We start from the raw sequence: 13,971 nt of genomic DNA, 5'->3' as shown, positions 1-13,971 counted from the left end.
CATTGCAAACAAGTATTGTTCAAACAATTTGCATATTGGAAAAGGTCTTTCAATAGAACACCTGGTGATACATTTGGCATGTGAAGCTATAAATAGTGGTCCAATCTAATATAGGTGGATCTATCTCTACAAGAGATAAATTCTTACTTTATTAAAATATAGTACAATATATTCATATAAAACATTTTTTATGTCCCTAACATGTATTTCCTCGCTTATTTAAGAAGCTTGGGTCGTTGAAGAGAACAGTTAGAAAGAAAGCAAGGGTTGAGGGCTCTATCGTTGAGTCGAACCTTTTAATGGACTGTCTAACCTATATCTCCCTCTATTTTGATCCATAGGTAGAAACAAGACATAATTGTGAGTTAAGAAAATTTGCCCTAGATATTTATATTTACTAGAGGGCTGATGATCGACTAAGCATATTCAAGGTTCCATCTCGTCCACTATTCTAGAAGCATGGGAAATAGTTTATCTTGACTGATCATGACATGCATAAGATCTACAAAATAAGTCTTGTTCAACTTTGTAGAAGTTCAACTTTTCCACTGGACCTTTGATGAATGGATTCAACAAACTGAACCGAATATTGATGATGTTGCACTTGAGAGACTTCGGAAGGAAAGGTTTGCTGGCTGGTTCGAGCACCATACGAGTATATACTAGTTAATATCAATATATGGAATGCAATGATATACGTAATGCGTTTCTTACATGTAGCCTTCTTTTTTAGGTCATGTTCGAGTCAAACGACTCAAATGAACAAATTAAATCCCTTATGCTTCCATTCATCGGGATACTTCATAAATTGTTAGAAGTTCCATATGATAACCCATAGTCCTGGTCAGGTTACCATAATAATGGTGTATGTGTCGGGGGGTCTGTTACTACGAGTGTGAGTCTAACTAGTATGGAATGTTACATTACGTTTTAGAGGTGGAATAAAATAGCGTATGAAAATAGGTAGTTGTGTTGTTCAAATGCCCTTGGTTTTATACTCCGTCAAAGGTTAAAGTTGACCCTAAACATACATTGGTAGATATAAAATATACATCTAGATTGAGATCCAACGACCTGCTCGTCCTAACATCACAAACATAACAAGTCTAATTTATTTAATAGCCTTTGATGACAAATGATTTGAAAAATTGGTGGGTGGTTATCAAGAATATATGAAGTAACAAAAAGTAACGATCTTGAGGACAATGATAATATGGATAGAGAACAATTCTTTCAACGTCCACATGATTAAATGAGGATCTATATTCCATTCATCTTGTCACAAAGGAGGTAAATGTAGTCGACAAGATTAATGAAGATAGCGACGATGGATTTATTAATAAAGATAGCGACGATGGACCTATTAATGAAGATAACGACGAGGAAGCAGAATTTGAAGACATATATGATGATTCAAATAATGAAGATGAACTAATTTTATCTGATCATTATTTTGACGAGTAACTTACATTTTGTATTTTTACTTCATAATTGTATAACTGTGATTTCTCATTATATTTTTTGGATAGAGTATAATGTTTGTTTTTCCAAGCAATAGCATGCTGTCAGTAGGGTAGTAGTAAAGGTCATGGTAGAGGTAGCCCCAGCTCTGATAGAGGCAGTAGCTCCTCTGGCGGGGGTGGTAACCCATGCCTTGATGACTATGAGGAGTTTTTAAATGATTCCATCCAGACCATTGACATCGAGGATGAAGAACATCAGACGAAGGTCTCATATTCTAGTGGTTTGGGGTCGAGGAGAGGCCTAACCATTCAATATTGATGCCACATCATCCAAGTCAGCGATCGTAGTTAGAGCCGGGAGGTGGCGGGTTAGTAGATGTGGTATAATGCTTTTTATTACATATAATCAAATGATATGAATAACTTTTGTATTGTATGTATTTCTTAATTGTGCAGGTATCTAGATCCTCATGTTGTCCGGGAGGTCACTTCTATATTCAATTCTGCTGTTCATGGTTTGTGGGCATGCTGGAAAGATGTCCCTCAAGCTGACCGTGAGTACATGTTCGAACGCTTTCAAGTTGGTACATGAATCACTTTTAAAGTAATTGTACATATCAGATTATTATTTTTACCTTGATACAAATCTTATCTATGTATGGTAAGTTCGAGTGGGACCCGATGTAGGATGGAAAGGTTTATGATGCATAGGCTCGTACCACGTACAATAGGTATGGGGATTGGATGAGGGGTGTAAGAGAATGGGCCTGGCAGGTGCAAGGAAGTGACATGTTATGGTGTGTACTTCACATCCCTTAGAGGACACCACCCTTCCTGGATCAAGTGCCGTATTAGCTCGACATGATTGATAAGGTTTTTATCTTTATTGTAAGCTTTGTATATTAGCTTTGTTTTATAGTGACTTATGTGTTATGTTTTTTTAACATGTGTGGAATACCGACCATTGGAGATCCCAGTCTATGTCCGATAAGGCCAATCGAGCGACCCTGTTTGAGGTGTTGTCTAGGGACACCAGGGGATCAATTAGTGTTGCATTTGCATCGACACCAAATGGTAAGTCTACAATTTTTTTAAATAAGTAATTAGATTTGCATGTTATCATAACTTTCTATTGTAGAGAGAGACACAGGGTTGTGAGTGAAATTCTCCAGAGGTATTTAAGCAGATTCACTGCTCAGACCAGAAGGTCACTTAGGGTTTGTCGGGCCCTCCTACTGATCCTTCGATCTTCATTTACCCCAAAGCGGCTAGAGCAGCAGTAAATTTCTAAAACCATTACTTTGTTTTATAGAGCCGTTTGATAGATTTAAAGTAACATATTTTAATAAACGTAGTGATGCTATTAGTTTAGTCTACCACTGTTGGTCAGACATTAGGATAAGTAGATAGTTTGGCTACTAATTTCACTACCATTGGTAATTCGAATATTATAATTGTTAAAACCCGACATTGGTAATCTTTGATTTACAGTCATTATGTTGCTAAACTGTCTAAAAATATAAGTTCACTCATTTTTGTTATGGTAAGTAGGAGTGGTTTTGAAAGCTTAGGGATGAGGCCTAGTCCAATACAGAGCCTCACACCATACCTCCTAATGATGTAGCTCTTTGGGAGCAGAGTATTGGATGATGGAAGAAAGGTTGTTTTTTTGGATTCGGGATCTCCGAGGATCCCTATTATGCTATGACCAGTGATTGTAGCATCTGTAGCACATCGGGAGATCATCTGTTATTGGATTGGCAGCGAAGGTATGTTGGTTATATTATTATGTATTATGTCATTACTTTTCATTGCCAACAATTTACTGAGTTTTGTCAAATACTGAATATTCACAGGTGGGATGAGTTGAAAGAAAAAATTGCAAGGATAGAGGAGAAGGCAGATGAGGAGAAGGAGGATCGTTATCTAGCCGATCTGGAGGCCAAACAGAAGAAAATGGTAGATTTGGAGGCCTAAGAGCCAAGTATGCTACCCAGTAAGCTCAACAGGTCTTCTGAGGCATCAGTTTACTGCTTTTATTCAGCAACGTGGACACACTTCCCCCTCCCTAGTTAGACTGTTATGTACCTATCAAGCATTTGACTTGTATGAATTTGGCATTTTGAATGATGTGAATTGGTTGTTTTTAATTTGTTAGGAAGTTTTAGTTTGCAATTCTGAATTTATGGGTAAGTCGTGTACTAAATATACAAGATATGCATTTTTTTAATTTTTTTAATTACCAAAAATCAACAACGAAAATCTGTTGCTAAAACGCCCTTGCTAATCAGTCGCTAAAAACTCGTCGCTAAATGCCCGTCACTAATCCGCCAGTGACATCAGTGATACAATATGTTGTCGATTCATCGGTGATCCTAGTCGTTGTTAATTTGTCGCTAAATTCCATCGCTGATGGCATCACCTATCACTATTTGGCTGACAAACTATCAACGACTGATAGGGTCCAATTTTGTAGTGAATGCCACATACACACACTAACAATCACACATGTACATACGTATACACACTAAAGCTGGTTATGGATATTGGACCAGATTATGATGTGGATGGGTGGAGGGGTTGGTGATCGGGGAAACGGAGTTGCAGGCGAGTGGGTTTCATCAAAGATGGAGTTGGCAAAATTTCAGGTGAGGGATTCTACCGGAGCTCGTGGGTTTTATTGGAGTTGAGGTGTAGCCGACGGGACCAAATCGAAGATCTATCTAGAACCAAATTGGAGGTCTTGGGTTTTGTCCATGTATGTATTTATGTATACTAGAAAAGTACTTGCGCAATGCAGCGAGACACATCTTGATTTTAATGTTCTATTTTATTATTTGTCTATGTCGATGTTATAATACGATTTTATGTGTTTTCAAGAAAGCAATAATGATTTTATTTTTGAAAAAATATAAATATGAAGATATCATAAAATTTTGAAAAAAATATATCAATGTTAATATCAAATCAACCATTTAAAAGTTCTCATTTTTATGTAATTTCTTTAATTTATTTTTTATTATAATTTAATTTAAGTTAAATAACGAAATAATTTACTTTTGGTTTAATAATATAACATTTTATAAAGATAATAATTAATTATTCTGTTAGAACTTCATGATTATCCTAATTGTATTTTAGATTATTTATATTTTGAAATGAGATGTTTATCATGTATTTGATTATGTTTATCCGCAGTTAGTTACACGAATTCAAACATAGAGCTTTAAGAAGTTGTACTTGTGCATAATATACTTGTAATCTTGAATTTTAAGTAATATGCATCAATATATGGTATTTTATGCATAAAAAATAGTTTTTAAGAGTTTTTGTCAAATACTTTATAATATAGTATAGATAGTGTACATATATAATAGGGTTAAATGTTTGAAATAACAACCTACTTTCATAAATTTCTTTATTATAGCATTCAACTTTCATTTTTCTTATTACAACAATGTACTTTCAAATTATTTTTTATTAAGATATCATACTTTGAAACTTCTACCCATTATAACAATGACCTTTTAAACCGGTTAACCCATTAATTTTTTTGCTTACTTGGCTTCGATGAGGTGATATAGATGACACATCATTTTGTTTACATGATTAAAAAAACCAAAAAAAAACTGTATTTCAAATTATTTTTAATGATTTTCACTTTTCATTGCTACAATCTAAAAAACATTTAATTTTTTTTGACTTTTAGTATTAAATTACATTCAAATTAAGTATTTTAAAGTAAAATAATTCTTAAATGAATATGCTATATTATTTTTGAGATAACTATTTTGTTTGTTAAAAAAGATAATACTTCTTATTATATTTCCTTTAAAAAAATGTATTTTTTAAAGTTTTTTTAAGATGTTAGCCAGATAAACTGTGATCTACAATTTTTTAGTATTGTTATATTAATGAATAATTTGTCAAGTAAATTCTTTTAAATAAGTATGATATATTTTTTAAAAATAAAATAATTTTATGGTAAAAGAGTAACAACTCTTTTTTTTTCTTTCAAAAATACATATTTTTTTAAAAATGTTAGCGAGATAAATTGTGTTCTACTAGATTTATTAATGTTGATATATTAATGAATAATTTAAAATTTTTCTAATTCATTTAATATATTTATTAAACAATAAAATATTAAAATTAAAAGTGCAATGTTGTATAGATGCTATAATAAAATAATTTTGAAATACAATGTTGTAATAAGAAATGTCACGTCAGTTATAGTATATGTGAACAGCCTACTTGGATTGGGAGGTGGCATGGAAACCTCGTATAATGGATAAATATAAATCAAAAGGTTATCTAATGTTACAATAGGTAAATTTTCCAAAATACAATGCTCTAATAAAAAATAATTTGAAAGTGCATTGTTGTAATAAGAAAACTGGAAGTACAATGGTATAATAAATAAATTTATGAAACCAGGTTGTTATTTAGATATTTTGCCATATATAATACTCTATATACTTTGATAAAAGTTGATTACCAACAATGCCAACCGGCCCCACATGTGCTCTAAGAACATCAACATGAGAGAACATTTTTTCTCACTCGAAGCTAGCGGATGTCTTGTAATTGGCCAAAGTTGCCTCACACTTTTGTTAACTAAAGCCACAAGCTAAAGTTCCATTATAGAGTGTTTTCACCTGGTAGAACCAAATAACAAAAAACTAAAAGAAGACCAAAACTAAGAAAAAAAAATGATTAAATAAAGGGAAAAAAATGGTAATACTCTTTTAACGAAGAAAATGGATGGCACTTAAGATGAGGAATCAAAATCGTTACAAACATGCAAATAATTTTCGTAGTATAGAAGTTTAGGGGCTAGTTTTGTAAAAACCATCAAACCACATTGATCAAATCTATAATTAACTCTAAATTCCATGAAACCACATATACAAAAAATATATTTAACTCCTCGTTTTGCCTTGAGAGCGATGGATGTCCCATCTACCTCGCACTCATATCGTATGACTTGCGGTCATTGGGGGGTGCCACTTCGAACGTACCATAACTTTAGTCGTAGGTTATTATAATTTGGTAAAAGAACTAAAGAAGGGAGATAATAACCTTGGATCCGACTCCCTTTTGATAGATATTTGCCTTTACAGGAGACAAAGCCTAACAAACAGATCGAAATTATGAGGAAGATGATATCACCTAAACCTGAAGGCACAAGTCCAGCTCACAGGAGATGTGGTAGAAATCTCATCTTTTCAGGATTCGAATTTTAGGTGTTGTTCAAGCCTTTGTCATCATGGAGGTTCACTGGTGATGACCCGGGAATTAGTTGTTACACAAGACCCAGCTTACCAAAAAAAAATCTTTGCAAGTATCAACAGTTGATGTATATCAACCACACGGGTGGTGACTTATTGGTTTGAGTTTGGACTCCAAAGGTTAAAAATGTCGGGAAGTTCCAAGTTCTCAAATCCAATAAGCAATAAAAATCTCCTTGTGGCTACGTTGGTTTAAATGGGTGACTCCGGACTACGTGCAAAGCAAGTGGTCACCGGGATTAATCATCTTGCAATACAAGAAGTTGATAATAATAATAAGAAAAAAGGTTGATGTATATCACGAAGCAAGTTATATATGTATCTCTCATGTGGGTTACCTCATGGCATAACACAAACCAACAATTGCTTTGTCCCATTACATATCATGCTACATAATAAAGTAGTTAACACATATCTAGATGCTCGAAGCACTGCCCTACTGGTGATCAATTACCAGACCTGATGTTTTTTAAGCACCAAGCCTGGGGTTTGATCATGGCCAGATGCAGAAATATACATCACAACTACATACATATTCTTTTCTAAAGGATGACGATCCCGTAACAACACTACTACCTGGAGAGAGAGAGAGAGAGAGAGAGAGAGAGCTGTAAAAGGATTAAAAGATGGCTTCTCCTGTCCTTGTGCTTCATTTTAAATCTGCATGGTCACCAATGAAAGGACTAGTAGTAAATACATTTTAAGTAGGAGGATAATTAGCAAACTAGAAGGGTGCGATTAGCAAAATATAGGGTGTAATTAGGCTCCTGCAATTCATCCACCCTAGCTAGCAATACAGAATATTCTGTATTGATGTGAAAACTTTGATTTAAAGACTGCATTAATGTAGCAAAATTTTACAAAATCAAACTTACACCAAAGGGTGTTAAATCTGAACAAACATATATGCTCTCATGAAACCAATTTCCCACCTAATAAAATTGACTTTATAATACATCTTAATTGTCTAAACATCTTAAAATAATATTTTATATTCAAACCATCTTCAACCTAATAATAAAAAATAATAAGATTGAAGTATTTTCATCTTCAAAATATTAAAACATAAAAAATGAACTTTCAAAATGTGACCTCTATATTTGGAGGTAAAAGTAAACATTAATATTTCATTCAACTTTTATAGGATGTTTTTAGATGTTTTTTCAAGTTTTTTAGGATAATTTTAAAACAAAGTGTCATGTTAACTATTTTTAGGACATTTTCAAAAAGTGTCCGATAAGCTCATTCTTTTATAGAACACTTGTGTTTATTGGACATTTTTTTAAGATAGTATTGTATAAAATAGTTAATTAATGGATGATACTTTACTTTAAAAGAATTCTATAAAACTTGATAAAACGTCTAAAAGCCTCGTATAAACTAATTATAACATTTTTTAGATAAGACGTTTTATGGTTGATCCTATAAACTTAAATCATATAATTTATTTTATTAGGACATTAATTAGACATCTTAGGCGTACATAAAAAACCAAATTTTGTTTTAGTGTCATTATTTTTGAAAATTCCCTAAATTTGAAGTTTTACATTTTTTTTAAATGATTAAAGTACTACGCTACCGGTCATTGAGGAATACTTAGGCTTAGAGGGTGGTCCCCCTTTCTCGCGTAAAAGCGATCAGAATTCGAACACGCCTTTTGTCCTAAAAACCAAATTTTGTTGTAGTGTCGTATTATTTTTGGAAATACCCTAAATTTAAAGTGTTACATTTTTGAAATGATTGAAGTATGTCTTAGTTTGTCCTGAAAAACCTAATTTTGTTATATAGTGTCATATTATTTTTGGAAATACCCTAAATTTGAAGTGTTACATTTTTTTTTAAATGATTGAAATATGTCTTTTTTTGTTGTAGAGAAACCCCATTACACTGCATTGATGTGCTACTTATGTCCATAAATTCAAGCAACAACGACTACTCATTTACGCAAATTGTAATACCATAAGTTGAAGTCTTTAGCTTTTTTTGTCCTGCAATGGTTACTTTCTGTCTGTGCATGATTGCCATCCTAACCTTCTTACAGTTCAAATGAGATCATGCAAAAAGAGTGAGTCATTCTTACTGATATGCGAATCATTGGTAAAACAAAATATAGATTCATATATGATCTTCAAATCGATTTTTATAAGTTTTATTAATAATTCACATATGAATAATTCATTTGAATGAAATTGACCTTTTTACGTTTCTTATTTGAACTTTCACATGTATATATTTACCCACACGTTTCTCATAATTAACAAGGCAGAGGGGATGGAAGTGTGTACCAAATCCATGGTGCCAGCATGATCGTATGTCATTGAGCGCACCAGGTAATAAAACCCACCGTGCTGGAGTGACTGAAGTGTGAGCCCCCACTCATTGGTCACCACAGTCTGTCCGGAGGAATCTACGAGCACTGCATCATCACCAAATGCCTCCTTCACATTAAAGGGTCCAATCGCCACCTCAAATGGCACATCGTTGATAAACACTATTGTTTTTCCCGTTCCAACTTCTTCCACACCTGCATTTCAACACACTTAATCATTACTTCACTTTCTTCGTACCATCATATACATAGGCATTTGATGATTAATTGAACTTACACATGAGAAATACGTAGTCACATGTGCAAACAAAATTTAAGAAATAAAAAGAGAGAAAGATGGAAAAGAACCTTGAATGTCAGTGATAGTTGATGGAGCAATAATTGTAGTAGCTGGAGGGATGATGGAAGTAGGAGCTGCTGGTGGTGGTGTAGTACCATGACTCAACATTTTCATAATATTCTCGTCTCCAACATCCTTGCTTTTGGAATTCTTAGTCGGGATTCCATATTGTTGACTAATCATCAAATCAGTAAGCAACATCCCAGAGCTACTCACAACAGTTGGATCATCAGTCCCATGATGATTTTCTTGATTAATCATAGTGCTGAGATTGGGAAAGCAAAACTCTTGTGTGAAACTTGTGGTGGTGGGAGTCGGAGGTGGTTGTTGCATCACTGGGAAAAATAAGGGTTCTTGAAAGAAACCCCCATGATGATGGTGGTGGGAACCTATGTAGGCTTGTGGTTGTTGGTTAACCGAAGCTGTAGGGGAGTTCAAAAGGAATTCAATTGACTTGGAAGAGGACTTTTCGGAGGATGACGATGAAGAGGTGGTTGCCGCCTTGGTGACACCAGGCTGAGTTTGGTTGTTTTGTGATTTTTGGAGGTGGCGGTTCTTGTGTTTGCTCCTAGATTTCCTGTTCTGGAACCAGTAGAAGACGTTGGCATCACCGACTTGGCCATACTCTTGCAGTCGAGCTCGGATTTTCCTGATTTCATCCCTTGGAGGGTTCACCATTCCAGAGTTGAAAATGGATTCAAGGATCCGGATTTGCTCGGGTTTAGGGTTCCATCTTGGCTTTGGTTCCGGGGTTCTTTCGTCACATCCTGTCATGTTTCGACACCTTAGTTTCTGTGATAATATTATTAAAAAAAATTCATCCATCTTGTAACGTATGCAACATCCTTAACTCTTTTTCCGGATGTGTGTATAACACAATGGAAACAATGACTTACATACTTCATCAGCACTTCAAGATTATCAGGAACAGTTTCAAAATATTCCAAAAAAATATAAAACACACAATTTTACACCCAAACTCGCTCTCCGAATACAAACACAGACATGGATAAATTTTTGACCAAACATCTAAATATATTGATCCATAAATTGTCATTATCCCACGATTAAAATATGAGTTTAAGTTCAATAAATAAGTAGAGTCTGGAGATAGAAGAAGAAAAAGAATGATGAGGGTAATTGAGAAATTTACCGGAAGCGTAAGGAGCTGATCTGTGGGAGGCAGAAGCCAGGGGATGGTTGGAGCCCTGGGACTGCCATTGGTGGCCTTGATGAGTGTTGTAGGTGGGCTTGGATTTGAACATACTAGGCCAGTGCCTATTTGATGAAGCCATCTTAAATATAACTAGCTATGAATGTCTGTGATGATTGATGCTGAATGAGCTTCTTTCCACACCCTTAAAGTCAGACAAAAAGGTGATCTCTTTGTGTTTTGGCTCTTTTTTTGGTTCCCTGTGGAAGAATGAAAAGGCTAAGCAAACATAACATCTCTTCTTATAGCCATAGACTATTCACCTACTCCTGCATTTCAGTTCAGTTACAATCAACATAAATACTAAAATAATTAATTATACTCCATTAATAAACTAAATAGTTCATTGATTGAATTCTCAACATAATCATCCTAATTTCTATGACTTTTAATAATAATAACATCTAAACAAGCATGAAAAAAAAAACTCAAAATAAGAAAACTACTGTCCATGCCTTAGAAACCGTTCTATTATTTCAAATAAAAAAACAGTGAATTGTTTTGAAAAGTGATTGTTAAAATTTGCAGGTACTCAAAGTATATTACAAGCTTGGATCTGTCTAGAGAAGATGGTGAAAATTCTGAATACAAAAGATATAATACGACCATAGATATGGGATAAACACAAATAGCTATATATCTTCTTGAGAATTTTTCCTTTTTTCTTCAAGGAATTCTTTGTTTACCTTAATTTTGGTCTGGAAAGTTGCAGAGAAAAGCATTAATGTGTATGAGAGAGAGAGAGAGAGAGATTATGATAACTTGATGAAAGAAGAAGAGGAAGAAATGAGTTAACCTTTTACTTTGTTCAGGACATATTCTAAGGCAAAAAGGTTGGTGTTGCAGGCAAAGAATAAATAGGGGGCAATTGAAAGCCAAGAAGAAGGCATGTTAGGGTTGAGTGGGGAAGTGGTGGTGGTGGATTTATTGCTAGTTCGGGTTATTTCAGGCAAAGTTATTTTTATGGGTTCTTCTTGGATTGACTCGAGGGCAATTTATTTCCTTTTCCATCTTTCAATGGAGGATAAAAACTAATTCACACGGATGAGTAACATTCTTTAAACAACTTTGAGACCCTACTTTTAAGTGCAAATTTTTCATCACTTGGTTAATTTATTGGTTTGTCACTGTTAATTTTTTTAAAATATGCATGTAAAAGTAACATTTGAACTAAAAAAAGTTATTTTATATTGGCCCTTTAATATTGACAAATGTACACAATTCAAGTTTGAAATAATGAAACGAGAGTATATAACGAGGTATTTTGATTAAAGAATATGGAACATCAGGCAAAATTTTATTAGAAAATATAACGGAATTACAAACAATTCAGAGCCGGCTCTCCCAAAAATATATAATTCTTTTTTTGTTTCATTTCGAACTTGATTTTAATTTAATAAGATACACGATGTAGTTTTCTAAAAATGTAACATGTATGAGTTTGGATGCATTCTCAAGTGACGACTTGAGCAAGTCGGTTTGTTTATGTGAATGAAGTGATCTCAAAATCATGTATGATTTTTGACAAGATGATGTCGTCATTTTCAAAGTTGAAAGCATTGGTATTTTTCACTTCCCCTTCTTGCCCTTCAGATTCTTTTGAACATTTTGGTTCTTAGTTGTATCATCACAATTGGTTCTCAATCAGTTTTTCAGTATTAATTATATACAGTTTTACTGTTTCATACAGACTATTAACCTTTTAATCTAATAAAATCTATAAAGACTTGAAAGAATATCCTTCAACCCAGTTTTAATATAACCAAGAGAATGTTAGAAGGTCATTGGATTTAGTCAGCATGCCCTTCAATTCCCAATTCCATTGGATTTAGTGAGATTAAGAAAATATGCAATAATCTCCCTCTTAATGCTCGCCCTCTGCCCAATAGAACTGGAGTTAAAGAGCAAGATTAATGGTTCATGTTGATGTTGGTGTGATCCCAACAAAAGAAGCTCAAAATACAATTTGCATATCATCTCTCTCTCTTGTGGGATTGATGGATTCAGGCATTTCATTTTCAAAATTTCTTCTAGGTTGACTTCATTTGTGAATTAAATTTCATGCATGGACCGAGAATTCAATAGCTACTAAATTTGCTAAGCTGGGTTAATCACAAATGGTGAGAATCTAAACATCTTAAAACCTTTATGATAGGGCTGCACAAGTCCGGTTCCATTTGAACAACCAACCCAATATTTTTACGGTTTAGAAAAATTTCAAATCAACCCAACCAAAATAAAAATACAACCCAACCAAATCCAAACCGTGCGGGTTGGGTTGGGTTAGGTTGATCGGTTTGACTGGGTTGAAACTTTAATATATCATTTTTTTCAATCTAGCTAAGTGATTAACAACAAAATGAAAATATACAAATAAAGCTAATATTTGCATAAGAGATGTTAAGAGATATTCGCTTAGACTTTCCACTAAGACTAAAAATTACATAGACAACTATATACTCCATTTCCTATGTAGTAATAGTGTATAAGTATGGTAGGTTGCTGGAACATATTGTAATAAACTCAAAGAAAAAAGTTAAAGGTTCGTGTAAATATGGAAAAAAAATACTCACAGTTTAAAGTTTGATATAATTATAAAGAGTTAATTACAAGTTGGTCTAATGCCTGATGTGTGTGTGTATATATTAATGGCATAAAACTCATTAAATCAATGGGTTAGAAAGACATCAGATTAGGTTATTACGGGTTTGTCTTTTTCTTTATCGGAAAGTCTGAAAAGATGCAATTTTGTATTTAAGTTATTAAGTCTTGGGACATTTTGAAACCGACCACATTGATTCTTATAACCTATATAACGGTTAATGATGTAAAATTAAAGGAAAAACCAAATACAAACTCAATGAATTATAACTTGGACATTTTGTTGTACAACTAAATCTTTACACCTAAAAAATGAAGCAGCATACAATTTTTCTCTTGGTATATCAATATATCAGTTTAAAGTAAAATGAACCAATAAAAAATAAGGAAGTATATTATTTCTATTAATCATTTGTAATTACAAAGTAATGCTTAACTTATAGTAAAAATCTTTTCTTTTGAAAATCCACCTCTAGCTTGGTGCTATACAAGGTTTATTAGTTTGCTTTTTAGTACTCTTTACATTTCAACTAAGGCCGCCAATGTGTAGGATAAGGGTTAATTCGTTATTTAATTCATTTAAAGTACGGGATAAACGAAACGAGTAATTATCGTCAAAAACTCTTATCTATATCCATACTCTACCCATTAAGATAGTGGGTAACAAAATGGGTGATGGATAAATGGTAAAAAAATCATTTTGAACTATAACAATATTATTAAACATCAACATA

At 33.4% G+C, this 13,971-nt stretch overlaps 1 protein-coding gene across 1 annotated transcript; it reads right to left on the bottom strand.

Annotated features, from left to right (window-relative positions):
- Positions 1-6,076: 6,076 nt before the first annotated feature.
- LOC112523711 (WUSCHEL-related homeobox 9-like) lies at positions 6,077-10,813 on the bottom strand. The gene is made up of 5 exons (XM_025133394.1): positions 10,577-10,813; positions 9,432-10,190; positions 9,040-9,278; positions 6,546-6,596; positions 6,077-6,121 (listed from the first exon to the last, which is right to left on the bottom strand). Exons 1-5 carry the CDS (start codon positions 10,716-10,718, stop codon positions 6,077-6,079), a joined length of 1,236 nt encoding a protein of 411 aa, XP_024989162.1. The 5' UTR covers positions 10,719-10,813.
- Between the last annotated feature and the right edge of the window lie 3,158 nt (positions 10,814-13,971).

This window comes from Cynara cardunculus (genome assembly GCF_001531365.2).
Source record: "Cynara cardunculus var. scolymus isolate 2C chromosome LG 12, CcrdV1, whole genome shotgun sequence".
NCBI lineage: Eukaryota > Viridiplantae > Streptophyta > Magnoliopsida > Asterales > Asteraceae > Cynara > Cynara cardunculus.
Note: the sequence above shows the minus strand (reverse complement) of the source record. Positions and strands in the feature narration are given on the sequence as shown.

Bases quoted from the DNA above. Each gene is read 5' to 3' on its own strand.
- LOC112523711 (XM_025133394.1), bottom strand. From the start codon at position 10,718: ATGGCTTCATCAAATAGGCACTGGCCTAGTATGTTCAAATCCAAGCCC. The intron at 10,191-10,576 runs GTAAATTTCTCA...GAAACATGACAG, and splicing joins ATCAGCTCCTTACGCTTCCG to GATGTGACGAAAGAACCCCG. The intron at 6,597-9,039 runs GTACACACTTCC...TCTGTTTGTTAG, and splicing joins ATGCTGGCACCATGGATTTG to GCTTTGTCTCCTGTAAAGGC.